The sequence below is a fragment of the Schistocerca gregaria genome, chromosome 3 (assembly GCF_023897955.1).
Source record: "Schistocerca gregaria isolate iqSchGreg1 chromosome 3, iqSchGreg1.2, whole genome shotgun sequence".
NCBI lineage: Eukaryota > Metazoa > Arthropoda > Insecta > Orthoptera > Acrididae > Schistocerca > Schistocerca gregaria.
In genome coordinates, this window is record NC_064922.1 from 115,154,947 (window position 1) to 115,171,007 (window position 16,061).

The following is a 16,061-nucleotide window of genomic DNA, read 5'->3' on the forward strand; positions in this document are numbered from 1 at the left end:
GCCCTTTCTCGTTCTCAGTTTCCTACTCCATAACTATACCAGGTGTATTAAAAGCAGTGGGAATTTTGAAGTTTCTCGTATTGTATTCCCCAGAAGTAAGGAAATTTTCGTTGTATTGGTAAATATGTCTGAGAAGTACCTGTAGAGTGTTGTTTTTGAGGTCTTCAGTCCTGAGACTGGTTTGATGCAGCTCTCCATGCTACTCTATCCTGTACAAGCTGATTCATCTCCCAGTACCTACTGCAGCCTACATTCTTCTGAATCTGCTAAGTGTATTCATCTCTTGGTTTCCCTGTACGATTTTTACTCTCCACGCTGCCCTCCAGTACTAAATTGGTGATCCCTTGATGCCTCAGAACATATCCTACCAACCGATTCCTTCTTCTAGCCAAGTTGTGCCACAAACTCCTCTCCTCCCCAATTCTGTTCATAACCTCTTCATTAGTTAAGTGATCTACCCATCTAATCTTCAGCATTCTTCTGTAGCACAGCATTTCTAAACCTTCTGTTCTCTTCTTGTCCAAACTATTTATCGTCCACGTTTGACTTCCATACATGCTACACTTCATACAAATACTATCAGAAATGACTTCCTAACACTTAAATCTATACTCGATGTTATCAATGTACTCTTACTCAGAAACGCTTTACTTGCCATTGCCAGTCTACATTTTATATCCTCTCTACTTGGACAATCATCAGTTATTCTGCTCCCCAAATAGCAAAACTCCTTTACTACTTTAAGTGTCTTATTTCCTAATCCAATTCCATCAGCATCACCCGACATAATTCGACTACATTCCATTATCCACGTTTTGCTTTTGTTGATGTTCATCTTATATCCTCCTTTCAAGACACTGTCCATCCCGTTCAACTGCTCTTCCAAGTCCTTTGCTGTCTCTGACAGAATTACAATGTCCTCGGCGAACCTTTATCTTTTTATTTCTTCTCCATGGACTTTAATACCTACTCCGAATTTTTCTTTTCTTTCCTTTACTGCTTGCTCAATATACAGATTGAATAACATCTGGAATAGGCTACAACCACTGCTTCCCTTTCATGTCCCTCGACTCTTATAACATTTCGCTCCCTGTATTTCACCCTTGCCACCTTCAGAATTTGAAAGAGTATTGCAGTCAACATTGTCAAAAGCTTTCTCTAAGTCTAGAAATGCTAGAAACGTAGGTTTGCCTTTTCTTGATCTAGCTTCTAAGATTAGTCGTAGGATCAGTATTGCCTGGCGTGTTACAATGTTTCTACGGAATCCAATTTGATCTTCCCCGATGTCGGCTTCTACAAGATTTTCCATTTGTAATCGTTGAGTCCTAGCCGTATCAAATGCTTAGTCTGTTGACAGCTGTCACGAGACTGTTAAATCTCTAATGGTAGTATGGGCGAAAATTTATTTTGTATGGAAATGGAACATAAAATTTTACATTAATTTTTCTATAACAACGGAAAATGACAGCTTATTGAGAGATACGATGTGGAGAATAATGGCAAAGTGTGGGATATAGATCAAGATAATAAGGATAACTAAAATGTGTGTGATGAAATCAAAATGCATAGTGAAAGTACAGCTGGGGTTCTCACAAACATATAAGGTAAAAACAGTAATGAGACAGGGTGATACTAGGCTACAGCACCAACTCTCTTCAATTTGCCACTCAACAACACCCTGAGGAGAGTAACACAAGAACGTTCAGGAGTCACCTTAGGGAAAACGATAAATGTTCTTGGCTTTCGGAGATAGTAGTGTGGTGATAGGAAAGAGCATTAAGACCTCGACAAAATTGGAACTTTACTGATGGAAGGAGCTAAGAAAACAGGTTTAAGTATAAAGGAAGTTAAATCAAAGGTAATGGTGATATGCAGAAGAGCTCAGTTAGGACCAAGCCATCTAACAGTCAGGAACCTAGAAATGCAGAAGACAGACATATTGACCGACTTCGGTGTCAACATCGACCAACAGAACTTTATAGCAGAAGAGATCGTATCAAGAATTTAAGCTGGGCGAAGATGGCTAGGAGTTATACATAACAAGACGTGAGTTACCATCCAGGTGGACAAAAATAACAATGTACCAGACCATCTTCAAACCGCAGTAAAAAAAGAAAAAAATAGACAGAGAACTCATCACTTTTGAAAATAAAGCAATGTGAAAATCAGATAACCTTGAAATGGCTTTCGATACTTTATTCCCTGAGCAAATACAGTGGCCTGTCGAACTGAAAATACATTTCCTTAATGTTGTGAAAATGAAATTTCGTATAGCAGAAAGAAGCACATCTTCTACCGAAAATAATGAGAAATGTATAAAAACAGTTTTTTTGTTTTATAAATGAAACCACCTTTTATTGCTGCAACTGTAATTGATTTTTCCCAGAGGCGTAATTTACACAAAAAACACGACGTGAACTTTCTGCTTATATAAAAATAACGAAAATATATCTTTCTAGATCCCACTGGATATGCCTTAGACTAAGAAAAAGGCGAAACATGTCTGGGACAAAATAAATAATTGCTGCAGCAGGAAACAAGTTCTTTCTGTGCTTGCTGCGGACGACTGCCACGAAAAAAAAACTTACTGTAAACAGAGTGTATGACAACAGACGACTCACAGAGAATTATATGATGATGAAGACGGCATATCAAGTGGCTCACTCCATGAAGTTTTTTTCTGATGTTTTGAATAGGAAAAGCATGACCGAAAAATTTGTTCGTAATTGATGAATTTAGAACAAAATTAGCGTATAGGACATGTTGCTGAGGAGTCGCTAGATGAAGCCAATAACGAAAAATGTCACAAACGGATGATGAAACATAAGTTTACGAATACGATGTCGAAATTATGTGTCAATTCTGGTTCGCTGCGACCAAAAATCCACACAGGTTCGCTCAAACGTGTACGTCATGCCCTCTGTGTTTTTACGGCAGAATAGACCATTAGTTCTTGCTGCATGGTCGAACGATGAATAGAGGGTTCTACAGCTTTTTGCAACAAGGTAATGCTCCTCCACACATTTCGTTTTTTGTTCTTAATGTTAGGGTGAAGACAATAACGCAATCATGTCCTGGCCTCCAGATTCGCCAGGCATGGCCCTGTGTGATTCTTTTCTCTTTCAAAAAATAGAGAAAACCTTAAAAGACCGTTGTGTGACAACCATAGATGCGATTAAAATCGTGTCGCTGAAAGGTGATAGCTTTCGCAAAGACTGATTTCAACAAGTGTTTTGGATATTCGAAAAAGAGCTTGGCATTAGTGCATAATGTCTAATGGTGACAATTTTCATTGAGGTATCACTTATGAGAACGAGTAATGGAGTAAATAATTTTTTTTCAAAAATCAATAATTTCTATTACTTGTATAAAGTACGTTTTCCACAGTATATGAGGGCTCTTCAGAAAGTAAGGTTCAATAGGCAGTGAAATCAAAAATTTTTTATTTGCAACAATTAGCCACACCTTCCAGCTACCTCTCTAAATGGTCGCCGCTCCGACATAGGCATTTGTCATGTCGTTGTACAAACTCACCAGTACCCACGTCGCAGAAAGCAGCCGCCTATGCTGCCCGCAAATTCTCTGCGCTCGTCGGCCTTTCGTTATTTGTGCCAAAATTTTGTCTTCGCAGCCAGCGGTTCATGTGGGCCAATTAAGGGCTGTATTATGGGAGATAACTTCCCATCGAAAACGCTGCAGCAGCGTCTTCATTTCCCCTGTAGAATGAGGCTGAAAATTGGCTTGAAGAAAGGAATGCATGACGTTAATGTTATATGGGTTGCATAGCTTCAGGCGAAATCTCCCACAAGATCCTCATACTTGTTGTGTTAGGCATTTCTACGTGATAACTTTGCGCTCTGGATTAAAAAAAGCGAATTGAATCAATCGACAGGTACACTAAAGGCACTGTCCGACACATCTGTGCAAAGTTTCATCAGATTTTCACAGTGGTTTCCATTTCGAGCTTAATTGAGCCCTACTTTCCGAATATGCACCGTACAAGGCGTAACAAGTATAAGCCCAGAGACTTTCTATTGGTGACTGAGGATGATGTACTGAACAACGTGACAGCAATGTGTACGTCATTTTCAGACTAATAATTATAGCTATTAGGGGTACTATGTTATTAGGTCGGTTACTTCCTCCAAGTGCATGTGGCAAGAACAAGCCATTTACACTTATTTCGCCATTAGTGGCAGTCAGCTGTTGATGTGTGGACGTGGGAACGCAGAACGGTTACTCTTTACTGACAGGCTAGTCCACTTAATAGTGCAATTACGACCACGCAGAAAACATCTGTTTGTTCAGTTAGAGTGACGTGTCTGTGGGAAGACTGTTCTGAGCAGAGAATAAGGAAGCAACATACTATTGTTTGTACATCCTAATTTACCACATATAAAAATATCTTCACTTATACACATTGATCCCTATATATTACATTGTATGGAGCCACGTCGTGTTACATTGAGTTCATCAGTGATCAACACTATGTGACACCAGGGAGGAGGCCGTACTACACTCTATCACATCATTGTGGAGGTGTTTAAATCCATGACTGCCATCAGCGCAAATATGGATGGTACAAAGTTTTCCTCGCCAGTTCGTTATACTATTAATTACATGTTCGTCACGTCACTTACTGCCAGTGCTGTAAGAGAAACTATTAAATTTTATGCCTAATGTATTCAGTATTGTCGAGATACTTCTTCGTCATAAAATATTCGTTAAACTTTACTTACTTTACTAGACATCATTTCTTATAAATATTTCTTTAATTCTGTTGTAGACCCTCATGACACCGAGTATGGCTGTCGACATCAAGTACTCTTTCCTGTACATAAAAAATGTACTGAATTATCATTACAATTGCTGTAAAACACAACTGATTTCTCCACTCGTCGAAGGTTACTATTTAATTTTACAGTAGAATTGAATACTTCGTAAGATACGTAGTTAGTTGGAAGTAATTCGTGTTGGAGACACACAGTTACCGCAAATATGACTCACGCCCCTGTTGTTCGCACGTGACGTTTGAATTCACAGGACGAAAGAAAGGAACGCGGGAGTAAGGAATTGCAGTTTTGCGCATACCGCCCACTCGATCCAATGCCGACCGAAATGAATTCGGGAAAGGAAACTTGAAAATGTTTCCTGTACTTAATGTCATTACTGATTTGGGGTGCTGAGAATAAGAAACTGAAGGAATTGCAAAAACTACCGAGCTGGCACCAACACCCTGCTGAACAGAAGGAAAGTAACGAAACGTTTCCGTCCGTTCGACTGTGCTGGAGGTACTGGAAAATTACCGACCCAGACCGAATCAGGCACAAACCGGGTGCGGAGAATTAAACGTGCGAGCAAAGAAACGTTTCACGAACTAACGAAATGGTAATTAAAAACTCTCCATGGAGTCGCCAATCAATTAAAAACTCAGTAACGAATGCGAGATACGAGTTCCAACTGTTCATTTGCATGGGGTTTTTGTAGTTATTTTTTTGCATAATCTCAGGCTTGCTATAGCGCACGCAATTGAGAAACGTGATAACAATCAAGGACTTGGCTGTCAGATAATGATCAGGTACTTGGCTGTGAACAACATTTGGAATAAAGTATCCACTTACACCAATACCTGGCTATTTGCAAGGAAAGTCAATAGAACTGCTTCTACCAAGGTTGTTCCCATTTTTGAGATTTTATGTTTATTGAATCGGAAGACGACAGCCCAGTTTGAGTTCCGTAAGCCTTTCTTGTGCCGTAATTACTCTATGACGAGAGTCAAAGTAATTTTGAAACACTGATACTTAAACTGACATACAGAAAGAATATTCGGAGTGTCACTATATCCAGTATACAGATAGATGACACGACATAAATCCTCTGCAGCTCTTCCTGGCTTGCACTACAATTTTATGGAGTCGGGAATTTTCACTATATTACAACCTGATGGAACTTTCGATGTTATTCATTATCAGCGTTATGTGCAATATCGCTCAAAAGTATTTTGTAAAGGTAGAGCTTTCTGAAAACTAATTCTGTAGGAGAAAATTTAAACGAAAATATTTAATTACCAAATTTTTATAATGTGCTCTCCATTTCCTTGCATGTATTAACAAATTAATAAATAAAAACATTTCATAGGCTCAAAATTACTTTGTTTAAACTAATAAGAAAAAGAAAACAATCAAGGATTGATTCCTGATGTTCTTGGTTCAATACCTGGTTTCATAACTCTTTGTTTGTATTACTGCATCACATCTGGATGGCATAGAATCTACAAGTGTGGCTAATCGCGCTTGAGGTATCTTCTACCATTGCTCACACAATTCTCTGCAGAAAGCTTCCATCTTGGTGCAGTTTGGTTGGCGAACACGTCAATCTAGCTCAATCCAAAGATGTTCTATGGGGTTTAAGTCTGGACTTCGGCTTTGCCATTCTTAAACGTCCGTTTCGTGCTGTTTGATAATTGTTTTCACTTGGCCAAACGTGTGCTCCTGATCGTTGTTATGCTGTAATCGCCAATTACGAGGCATCATGCGATCTGTTAACATTTCACCTTACTTGGAGCTACACACTACCCCACGAATTTCGACGAAAGAACGTACACCATTTCTTGATAAACAGTCCTAAACTGTGGTACTTCAGGGTTGGTACTTTTCTGACATTCCTCTTGTTTTTCAGCCGTCGAGCGGCTGTATCCTGTGCGAGCAGAAGAGATTAAACCTGCTTTCATCACTCCATAGAATTTTTGACCGCTCCTCCGTGGTCCATGACGCTTAATTTATAACGAACTGTACCCTGGCCTTCCTATTTCTCGCACTTTTCGAAGGTTTAGGAGAAATTCGCCTGCCATCTAGATCTACAGCTACTAAGCGACGTTTAACTGTCGATACGTGGACCCTCACCCCGTGTTAGCCTGTACATCGTCACGTATCGTCCGGGCAGATTTTCTGGGATCAGCCATCGATTGCCCTCGGGTTACCCTATCTTCATTTTCGGTGGTGTTTAGGGGGCGACCACCTTGTGCATTGTTGTCTATCGTTCCCCTTCTTTTCTGAAGCAAGGACCAACACGCACAAACGTAGTGACATGTCAAACGCCTTCGCAGCGAAAGAATGAGTTTGGCCTTGACTGAGTGGTGTTACGTCAGCTTGTCTGAAAACGAAAGAATATTCTTTAGTTTAAGGCGAACCTGTAGGTAGATAAAAGTATTTTAACTAGATTTGCTTCTTGTAGTTAAGTTTGTTGTAGTCTTCCCATTCCACAAAATACTTATGAACCCTTTGGAAACACTTTTTACGGCTAAAATCCATGCTTACCTGCACTCAGCGATGAATACATATAGCCACGGAAAGGCCAAACAGTATTTAGTCTGAACAAATGGTTCAATTGGCTGTAAGCACTATGGGACTTAACATCTGAGGTCATCAGTCTCCTAGACTTAGAACTACTTAAACGTAACTAACCTATGGACAGCACACACATCCATGCCAGAGGCAGGATTCGAACCTGTGACCGTAGCAGCAGCGTGGTTCCGGACTGAAGCGCCTAGAACCACGCGGCCACAGGAGGCGGCTTAGTCTCAACCATCGGTTCGTTACCATTCCGAGTATAGATAAACACGTCTACCAAGCTCGTAGAAACAATTAAAATCGCTCAAAAGAGGAAAGTCGCTGGACCTGACGGGATACCAATTCCATTTCTTGCAGCGGTGTACCGTAGGTCTCTAGAAGAGCGTAGCGTTCCAAAGGATTGGAAAAGGTCATCCCCGTTTTCAAGAAGGGATGTCGAACAGATGTGCAGAACTATAGACCTATATCTCTAACGTCGATCAGTTGTAGAATTTTTGGAACACGTGTTATGTTCGAGTATAATGACTTTTCTGGAGACTAGAAATCTAGTCTGTAAGAATCAGCATGGGTTTCGAAAAAGACGGTCGTGTGAAACCCAGCTCGCGCTATTCGTCCACGAGACTCAGAGGGCCATAGACACGGGTTCACAGGTAGATGCTGTGTTTCTCGACGTCCGCAAGGCTTTCGATAGAGTTCCCCACAGTCGTTTAATGAACAAAGTAAGAGCATATGGACTATCAGACCAATTGTGTGATTGGATTGAGGAGTTCCTAGATAACAGAACGCAGCTTGTCATTCTCAATGGAGAGAAGTGTTCCGAAGTAAGAGTGATTTCAGGTGTGCCGCAGGGGAGTTTCATAGGACCGTTGCTATTCACAGTATACATAAATGACCGGGTGGATGACATCGGAAGTTCACTGAGGCTTTTTGCGGATGATGCTGTGGTGTATCGAGAGGTTGTAACAATAGAAAATTGTACTGAAAAGCAGGAGGATCTGCAACGAATTGACGCATGGTGCAGGGAATGGCAATTGAATCTCAATGTAGACTAGTGTAACGTGCTCCGAATACGTAGAAAGGTAGATCCCTTATCATTTAGCTACAAAATAGCAGGTCAGCAACTGGAAGCAGTTAATTCCATAAATTATCTGGGAGTAGGCATTACGAGTGATTTAAAATGAAATGATCATTTAAAGTTGATTTTCGGTAAAGCAGATGCCAGACTGAGATTTATTGAAAGAATCCTAAGGAAATGCAATCCGAAAACAAAGGAAGTAGGTTACAGTACGCTTGTTCGCCCACTGCTTGAATACTGCTTAGCAGTGTGGGATCCGTACCAGATAGGGTTGATAGAAGAGATAGAGAAGATCCAACGGAGAGCAGCGCGCTTCGTTACAGGATCATTTAGTAATCGCGAAAGCGTTACGGAAATGATAGATAAACTCCAGTTGAAGACTCTGCAGGACAGAGGCTCAGTAGCTCGGTACGGGCTTTTGTTAAAGTTTCGAGAACATACCTTCACCGAAGAGTCAAGCATTAGATTGCTCCGTCCTACGTATATCTCGCGAAGAGACCATGAGGATAAATTGAGAGAGATTAGAGCCCACACAGAATCATACCGACAATCCTTCTTTCCACTAACAATAAGAGACTGGATTAGAAGGTAGAACCGATAGAGGTACTCAGGGTGCCCTCCGTCACACACCGTCAGGTGGCTTGCGGAGTATGCACGTAGATGTAGATGTAGTTCAACTACAAGGTACTGTTGAGCGTTACTGTATATTGTGAAAAATAGCAGTCGTGGAACACGTGTGGTGCACACGGATAATTTTTCTCTCTTACGAATGCCTTGCTGCAATCAGTTTCCTAGAAACCCTCCATTTAAGTGACACATTTGGCCTGGTTCCCTGTATGCACGAATATTGCTCATCAGGTGACATGTTGAAAGTCTACTGAACTGTTTTCCAGAAGTCAGGGAGCACGGCATCAATCTGGGTGGCAGTACTCACTTCTTTCTGGGTCTAGTGGACGAACAGATCGGAATGGGTGTCACGTGATCCTTGTTTTGCAATTCTTGTTCTGCATAGGAGATATTCGGTTTCTAGAAATTTCGTAATAAGATAGCGTAAAAAATATTCCTCAATTCTATAACAGACTGACGTCAGCGACTAGATTTATGATTTTGTACGTATGTGCGAGGACCCTTCTTCAAAACGGAAATGACCTTGGCAGTGTTCCAGTCGCTAGGAAGGTCTCGATCCTCCAGAGATCTACAGTACAATGTTTCTAGGAGAGGGTCAACTTCTTTCGTATACTCTGCGTAGAGTCACATCAGTGAACTTGTTCTGCTTAGATTCATTATGTCTGCAATCCATACGACGTTCAGTTCCCATTTTCATACATGTCGATATGCGATTTTTACCTTCTTATATGCTCTTTTTTTGATAATGCTTGAGGAAAGCACAAGATTGGCTAGCTACGGAGGAAGGTTTCAGTCTGCCTAGGTGGAAAGCGAGCAGGCTGAGTGACCACGTAGTCATTCCGGCTGGACCACTAAAGGTCTGTCACAGAGGCTTGTTGGAAGGAGGCCGGATCCACGGGTGCTGCTTTCCGCAGAAGAATATTGCGCCGATGGCCTACTGTGGGAAAATTCCTTGCCCTACCTCCAAAATCTAGTTGTACTTCGTTTCCGCCACCGTGCTTCGACGCGAAGGACTCGACTAACGAGCGGAACCAGGCCAAGAGTCAACCTTGTGCATACTAAAAGGCTTGCAGTGACCCAAGAATGGTGGATTTTCTGGAGAAGAAAGCGAAATTCTCGCTTATCACTGTGTCAGTGCCTGGATATCCAAACCCACAAATTTAATTTTTCGAGAGGTAGAGTGACAGGAAGAGACGACGATTCCGTTTCGTCAGCTGTTGAGAAGAGTACTTCTGGACCCGTCTTGACGTCTATGGCACCTCTTCTCGTTTACCAACTAATTCACTTTCCACCGGGTGCTAAATTGTGCGTTGTGGCGTACGTTCGCTGAGTTTTAAGTAAGTTCCCCATTTCACAATTGGTGCTGTCCGTTATCTGAGCAGATCACAATTTTCAGGATTTGCAATGCAGCTTGCGCTGCATGATTACCTGTCTTATTTTGCGAGTCTTGCACCTGATTACTTCTGCATTTGCGAGCAGTGCACATTACAAAAATTTGCTGTGATTCCCAAGTAGTCTTGCAGTTATATTTGACGTATCTTCTAATGTGTCAGGGCTACATTGATATGCAATTAAGCTTCTGGGAAGCCACAACTTATCGTTAATTTTCAGAGAAATGGGATATCCTCACGACAGTAACTGCTTAAAAGTAGTGTTCTTTGGTTCATACAGAAATTCGTTCACAACAAACCGATATTGTTCAGAGAATTCTTGCTTTTCAGTTATAAACCCAATTGTCCGACGGATAATCCTAACTAGACGACCTCTAAATAACAAACATAGTTAGCTACTTAGATATCTAATTTATTGTCTCAATGTGACTGCATTTAGGTTGCAATACAGGCCCCCATGCTTCGGAGATTGTGATTAATTAATGTATGGCGAGCACTGCATCTGCTCGTCAAGGATTTCTGTGTTGAAGTCTTAACTGAGCTAGGCAGAGAGCACCAACAACTGGCGAGACCTAGCACGGCTGTAGTAGAAGTATCAAGAAACTCTCCACAGGGTATCGTGATTTTCAGATCATCTTCAACACTACCTTGTGAACAGCTCGCTGTACTCACCAGCGGCCGAGTACAGAGTGGGCATCCAGTCCGTGATGTGCATCAGTTGGTGTGATACCCTGGGCTTCAACCTCGGACTCCAGACTGCGGCGACGCTGCGCACGCCGCCTTCCCAGGGTGTGCCCTTCATCTGCAAAAAACACGCAGCACACTGAAAAAAGCAGCAAAGGCAGAGTGTGGACGTATGGAAATTCAACAACAGTCACATTAGGTCCGAGAACAAAAGTCACACGTTGGTCTTCACCGTGCCTAAGAACCAATTCACATGTGCAAAGCAACCAGACTTTCAGCCCGGTCTGTCGGCTAATCCGTAGACAGTGATTTATTACCGTCAAGAAGTGTCACAGTGAACAAAACAAGAGTGCTGAAATCTATTGCAGTGAAGTGGACCAGAGCTAGACGTAATGTCTCTTTGTCTGCAGGAGACAGTCTGTAACAATTATGGCTCGTGTATTCTCATTGCCTTAGTATCACTCAAGCATCCTAAGCACTGAAGCAGACAGCCAAAACATGGGAAAGTGTTTACTGGCGAGTGCGACCATGAAAAGGACCGTTACTTCTTATTTGGTAAACAGAAGGTAAAACAGGAATTTTTGTAAGTATATAGAGTATCTTACATCTCAGTGAAGGAATTAGGAAACAGGCCACAACTAACAAAGTAATCTCACAGTAAAATTTAACACCAAAGGAAAGTATTGAATAGCTCCATTGTAGTGTTGCTATGAATGGACCCTCGTGGGACAGATCTGCGCTGGCAGTTAGCAGAGTTCAAGGCTTGCCGGCAGTCGGCACAGATGAGTATTGGTAGGCTAGGCAATTAGAGTTCAGATTTCCCTATAAATCTGAAGGAATGTGTTTCCTGCTGTGATTCTGTGACCGATGCAGACTAGTTACATAATGGGAAAATTTTTATCTGATACTCATTAGTGTATGAAAAGCGTATGAATTACATTAATGTATTGTTTTCACGTGTGGATGTGGATTTGCGAGATCGTTTATCGATCGGAACACACGACTTAATAAAGACTATGTTTTTCTTATGCTAACTTCGCGAATAAAATAATAGGCAACCAATTTGAAATCTCGACTGCTAATAGTCTGACTCTAAAGATCGGAGTCCCATATAGCAGCAATGGACTTGAACCAATAGTAATACGTGATGGAAACCAGACTGCTCTCCTTATCTTGCACTTGGGCAACTACCTGGAGTGAATACACCAGGTAAGCGCAAATTTAAAAAAAATTATCGATTTTGTTCTCACACTTAAAATGTCCAAGTACAACTCCTACACGGACTGTAGTCTCAGTACCAATGGGGCTAGTATAGTGTAGACAGTAATTTCATTTATAGGGGGGAGTCATAAACATAGTTAAGAATAAAATGGTGACAGCTTCATATCATCTTACGCCATTCTGCCACTTTTTCCTATAACAAAAGGCAAAAATGGAATCCGGCGATAGAGAGATGGAAGGAATATAAAGGTGTAATCTCCTATGGCGACGAGGTTGTTAGGGTAGAAGGAGAAGCCAGGACGGGGGTGGAAACTAAGCTGTGCCCTACAAGGAAACAATATGGCCATTCGTGTTCAGTGGTTTAGAGAAATCGTGACAAATACGTATCTGAATGAACCGGCGTGGTTTCGAACCGGTGTCTTCCAGAATACGGTTCCAGTGTCTCAGTCATTGCGCTACCTTGCTGGGTCGATACAATATCTCCATTACTCTTGCATGGTCCAGCCCATATTCATAATGTTGTGCAGAACCTCAAGATATAGTACATTATCCTCCAACTCTTTTACTTGTAAAGCCGTACAGTGATCGTAGTTATAAACTTACATTATACGTTCACAATGTATACAGAACTGCAGCATGTAACTACTTCACATAGCAACCTAAGATGAAGCAATAGGACTCGAGTTACATTGTGTAAAAAAGAAAATATATAACCAACTGGCTTTTTACTAATAGGCGCAATATGGAAAAAAGCATATGTATGGACTGATATGCATCGGTCCATTGTTATCAGGAAGGTCGACTAGAATCAACAACGTAATAAAAAAATCAATTCTATTTGCAAGTCATTTCGGGACTCAAATTTTTAATGTTTTATTAATATTACTTCACCTTGCTACACGGCTTTTAGTGGAATTGTTATACAATTTTGGTTCAGTGTTGCCAGAACAACCAGTAATACAAAAAAATATCTACAGTCCAATACATAGCCTCGAAAGAAAATTTTACCCAAAAATACAAAACTCAAATACCAACCAATACATCGTAATACAATAAGGTGATGGGATACATCCTAATATCGTGTCGGTTCTCCTTTTGCCCGATGTACTGGGGTTGCAGTTGTTACCTCCGAACCAGTTCCTTATTTGCGCAGCTCAGACTAATTTGTCTATGGCCGCTGTCGCATGATAATCCATGGCTTCACGTATTTTCGTCTCGATGCGCTTCTCCGCGTCATTTTGCCGGTTTTCTATGCTTTCGACCTTCGTGTTCAAACTGATCACCGCCTCTCGTCCTTGCTGTTCTGTGCGTTTACGCCAGCCGCAATGGCAGAGCGGTTCTAGGCGGTACAGTCTGGAACTGCGCGACCACTACCGTCGCAGGTTGGATTCCTGCCTCGGGCATTGATGTGTGTGAATTCCTTAGGCTAGTTAGGTCTCAGTAGTTCTAAGTTTTAGGGGACTGATGACCTCATAAGTTAAGTCCCATAGTACTCAGAGCCATTTGTGCGCTTACTCGTTTTCGCTGCTTCAGCTGCAACACGTCTTGCGAAACGTGCTACTGTCTTGGCGCTCTCTGCTGTCTTCTTAGCATCATGTGTAATATTTAAGCCTTCCATTGCTTTCGTGTTTACTTTACGTTGGTTCAAAAAATGGCTCTGAGCACTATGGGACTTAACATATAAAGTCATCAGTTATTTAGAACTTAGAACTACTTAAACATAACTAACCTAAGGTCATTACAGACATCCATGCCCGAGGAAGGATTCGAACCTGCGACAGTAGCGGTCGCGCGGTTCCAGACTGAAGCGCCTAGAGCCGCTCGGTCACAACACCCAGCTTTACGTTGATTTTCCTAGAGTTTATTTGCCCATGACTCGTGTTCCTCTCGCATCTGATTTATCTGAGCAGTGGTCAATTTTTTCCACCAATTTCGTCTCCATACCCATCAAAAATGCCACTAGATTTAAGTCCTCTTCCTTTTCCTCAGTAGCATGATCTCCGAACTCATACATTATTTCTGCGATGTTGTATCCACAATATTGCGTCCCGATACCGTCCTGTTTTCTCTGTCCGGGTTTCTAACAAGCACCGCTGCTTCGATATGTTGTGGCACGCTCACATCTTCAATGTGTCACGGACTCAATCAGGCGTTGGAAGTACGCTGCAGAAGTAATGAGCCATGCTACCTCTGAAGCTGTCCATCATTACGATATGTAATCAGCATGGTTTCAGAAAACATCGTTCTTGTGCAACGCAGCTAGCTCTTTATTCGCACGGAGTAATGGCCGCTATCGACAGGGGATCTCAAGTAGATTCCGTATTTCTAGATTTCCGGAAAGCTTTTGACACCGTTCCTCACAAGCGACTTAAAATCAAGCTGCGGGTCTATGGGCTATCGTCTCAGTTCTGCGACTGGATTCGTGATTTCCTGTCAGAAAGGTCGCAGTTCGTAATAATAGACGGCAAATCATCGAGTGAAACTGAAGTGATATCAGGTGTTCCCCAGGGAAGCGTCCTGGGACCTGTAATGTTCCTGATATAAATGACCTGGGTGACAATCTGAGTAGTTCTCTTATGTTGTTCGCAGATGATGCTGTAATTTACCGCCTAGTAAGGTCATCCGAAGACCAGTGTCAGTTACAAAGCGATTTAGAAAAGATTTCTGTACGGTGTGGCAGGTGGCAGTTGACGCTAAATAACGAAAAGTGTGAGATGATCCACATGAGTTCCAAAAGAAATCCGTTGGAATTCGATTACTCGATAAACAGTACAATTCTCAAGGCTGTCAATTCAACTAAGTACCTAGGTGTTAAAATTACGAACAACTTCAGTTGGAAGGACCACATAGATAATATTGTCGGGAAGGCGAGCCAAAGGTTGCGTTTCATTGGCAGGACACTTAGAAGATGCAACAAGTCCACTAAAGAGACAGCTTACACTTCACTCGTTCGTCCTCTGTTACAATATTGGTGCGCGGTGTGGGATCCTTAACAGGTGGGATTGACGGAGGACATCGAAAGGGTGCAAAAAAGGGCAGCTCGTTTTGTATTATCCCGTAATAGGGGAGAGAGTGTGGCAGATTTGATACGCGAGTTGGGATGGAAGTCATTAAAGCAAAGATTATTTTCGTAGCGGCGAGATCTATTTACGAAATTTCAATCACCAACTTTCTCTTCCGAATGCGAAAATATTTTATTGAGCCCAACCTACATAGGTAGAAATGATCATAAAAATAATATAAGAGGAATCAGACCTCGAACAGGAAGGTTTAGGTGTTCGTTTCTACCGCGGGCTGTTCGGGAGTGGAATGGTAAAGAGATAGTATGATTGTGGTTCGATGAAGCCTCTGCCAAGCACTTAAATGTAAATTGCAGAGTAATCATACAGATGTAGATGTAGAAGTTCTGCCAGTCCAGGGTTTTGTGCACGAACCGCGCTCTCGAAATGTTCGACGCGATCCGCGTCGTGCGATCGGGGTGGCCAAATCATTCGCACGAATTGTTGAGAAATTTCTTCAAACCAACAGCTAACAACTGAGGCCGGGTGTTATGGAGCATTGTCATCCTTAAAATTTCCGTCGTTGTTTGGGAACATGAAGGTAATGAATGTTTGCAAACAGTCTGTAAGTAGTTCAGACGGACAAGCGAACCGACTTTATTCTATGTATACGCAGCCAACACCTTTATGGTATCACCAACACCTCGCACAGTGC

At 41.8% G+C, this 16,061-nt stretch overlaps 1 protein-coding gene across 1 annotated transcript in view; it reads right to left on the reverse strand.

The window, feature by feature from the left end:
- Positions 1-16,061, reverse strand: part of LOC126354538 (arylsulfatase B-like) — a 336,832-nt gene that overhangs the window by 97,648 nt on the left and 223,123 nt on the right. Inside the window, exon 7 of the mRNA XM_050004269.1 lies at positions 11,115-11,244. Within this exon, the coding sequence (XP_049860226.1) occupies positions 11,115-11,244 (130 nt within the window). The remainder of the gene's footprint in view (positions 1-11,114; positions 11,245-16,061) is intronic.